The sequence below is a fragment of the Hemitrygon akajei genome, unplaced genomic scaffold (assembly GCF_048418815.1).
Source record: "Hemitrygon akajei unplaced genomic scaffold, sHemAka1.3 Scf000113, whole genome shotgun sequence".
Lineage (NCBI taxonomy): Eukaryota > Metazoa > Chordata > Chondrichthyes > Myliobatiformes > Dasyatidae > Hemitrygon > Hemitrygon akajei.
In genome coordinates, this window is record NW_027331999.1 from 629,773 (window position 1) to 632,067 (window position 2,295).

At 41.9% G+C, this 2,295-nt stretch overlaps 1 protein-coding gene across 1 annotated transcript; it reads left to right on the forward strand.

Moving 5' to 3' along the window:
- Positions 1 to 412: 412 nt before the first annotated feature.
- Positions 413 to 1,570, forward strand: LOC140723422 (N-acetyllactosaminide beta-1,3-N-acetylglucosaminyltransferase 3-like). The gene is made up of 2 exons (XM_073037990.1): positions 413 to 805; positions 1,013 to 1,570. Exons 1-2 carry the CDS (start codon positions 413 to 415, stop codon positions 1,568 to 1,570), a joined length of 951 nt encoding a protein of 316 aa, XP_072894091.1.
- Positions 1,571 to 2,295: the final 725 nt, after the last annotated feature.

The following is a 2,295-nucleotide window of genomic DNA, read 5'->3' on the forward strand; positions in this document are numbered from 1 at the left end:
CAACATCATGGACCAAAATGTCTGCATTGTGCTATATTGCTCTAGGTCTGGCCCAGCTCAGATTAAGCCCCGAGAGGAGTGATGAGAGCTGTGAAGCGAGGTGGAATAAAGCCTTTGGAATCATATATCTTTAAGGCCCAGAAGAAAACTATGCGATTTTCAGTTTAATGACAGAGATGGTATCCTATAGGTAGATTTGTTTTTCTGCTGGGATGGAATGCTTCAGGTCAATTAAACTTTCAACAGTGTGTAGGGCCCTGCCTATTCCTTACCTCACCACCATTTTGAGGTCAATATTACAAATCATTAGTGAAACTCGTTACAGTTTAAACTTCCCATTTTTCTCAAGCATCATGTAAATGTAAAGTTTTCTTTGAATTAATCCATATTTTTTCTTTATTTCAGGTGAATGATGAGTAGACGTCGGCGATTCTATGAGAAAGTAGTGCTGGGTGTTTTGATTACTCTGGGATTGTTCTTCATGTTCTGGGATAATGACCAACGTCGAGAGACTGATGATCTTGCAGAAACTGTTCATCGCAAAGATCTGCCCAAGGTTGTTACTGCTGATGCAACTAAATCAGTGCTCAAGCCAAAGTGCCACGCGAACACGACATTGTTGCACTTGTCCTCATTTCATCAAGAGAAAGAGCACATAAAAAACTTCTTGATGTATAAACACTGTCGAGAATTTGACATGATTCAAAATGTCCCAGACAAATGTGGTGGTCGAGAAGGATCTCAGAATGTCTTCCTGCTCCTGGTGATCAAATCTCACCCTTTCAACCAGGATCGGCGGGAAATGGTAAGGAAGACCTGGGGCAAGGAATGCGAATTCAATGGGGTCCTAATTAAGAGAGTCTTTATCTCTGGTGTCTCTCCTGATCAAAAGGAAAGGAGGAAATTGAATCAGCTTTTAGCCATGGAAAACAGAGAACACAGAGATGTCCTACAATGGGATTTCTTGGATACCTTTTTCAACCTCACCCTCAAACAATACAAGTTGCTGCAGTGGGTCAGTGAATTTTGCCCCAGAGCTAAATTCATCTTCAATGGAGATGATGATGTCTTTGCCAACACCGATAACATGGTTCATTACTTGCTAGGCATGAAGGTTCACCAACACCTGTTTGTGGGCCATCTCGTTTATGGGTTTGGGCCCAAACGCCAGAAGTCGAGCAAGTATTATGTGCCAGAAATAGTGACCACCATCAAGTCGTACCCACCATACGTTAGTGGAGCGGGCATACTTATGTCTGTGTATACAGCTCACATCATTTACCACATAGCCCAAGACCTTGAACTATACCCCATTGATGATGTATTTTGGGGGATGTGTCTGGCCAAGACTGGACTAGCCCCACGCTCCCATAGTGGATTCAGGACAGCTGGAGTCAGGGTTCTTTCAACCCAAGATGACTCTTTCAATCCTTGCTATTACCGTGAGTTGCTGCTAGTGCACCGTTTTCGGCCTTTCGAACTGCTATTGATGTGGGATGCGGTGCATGATGCCAATCTGAAATGTGCTCATGCTGCCCAGAAGTCTGCATCCACGAAAAGGACCGCATGAGTCATGAGAGAATGTAGCAACTGTTGGAATGTAATGCAGTTTGTAAACATGTGTTAATCAGTTGTTTATGCAATGTAAGAAGCTCAATTCCTAAATTATATTGGAGTATACATTAATTCATAGAGTTGGTGCCTTTCTACATTCTACAAATGTTTGTAAAGCTGTCAGGTGTCATCACTCAGCCTAATTCTTACTGCACCCATAATGACATTACAATATTGACAGGAGCACCACAATTTAAGTCAATTGTAAAGTTATTCCAAGTGAGCAGTCCTTGTTGCATTGCGTGCAGATAGGTACAGCATCTTCACTTGGGGCATTTGTATAATAAGCCACCAATAAAATTTTTAGTTACAGTTATATCTGTGTATTTTTTTCTTGCCGTTTCTCACATGACCCTTGCAAAATGTGAAAGAGACAAATGCATTTCTTGGACTGGAACTGTGAGAACAACAAAGAATCTAGATCTAAAATTGTCTCAGGGTTGGAGGAATAGAGAAACTGATGGTCATCACTTCTGTACTCAAATGTCAGCCTGCATTGTGTCTCTGTAACTACATATCAAATAGAAGTACACACGCAGGAGATGGCTTTAACTGGAGTATTCACATTGCAGAGAGGGAAAGAGATCAATGAACATGTGGGGACAACAGATCAATATGCATACAGTGTCAGCAGTCCATATGTAGTGCGAAGGGGAGTGGCATTAGATTTGGCAGGTGTCT

Bases quoted from the DNA above. Each gene is read 5' to 3' on its own strand.
- LOC140723422 (XM_073037990.1), top strand. From the start codon at position 413: ATGAGTAGACGTCGGCGATTCTATGAGAAAGTAGTGCTGGGTGTTTTG. The intron at 806-1,012 runs GTAAGGAAGACC...AAGTTGCTGCAG, and splicing joins ACCAGGATCGGCGGGAAATG to TGGGTCAGTGAATTTTGCCC.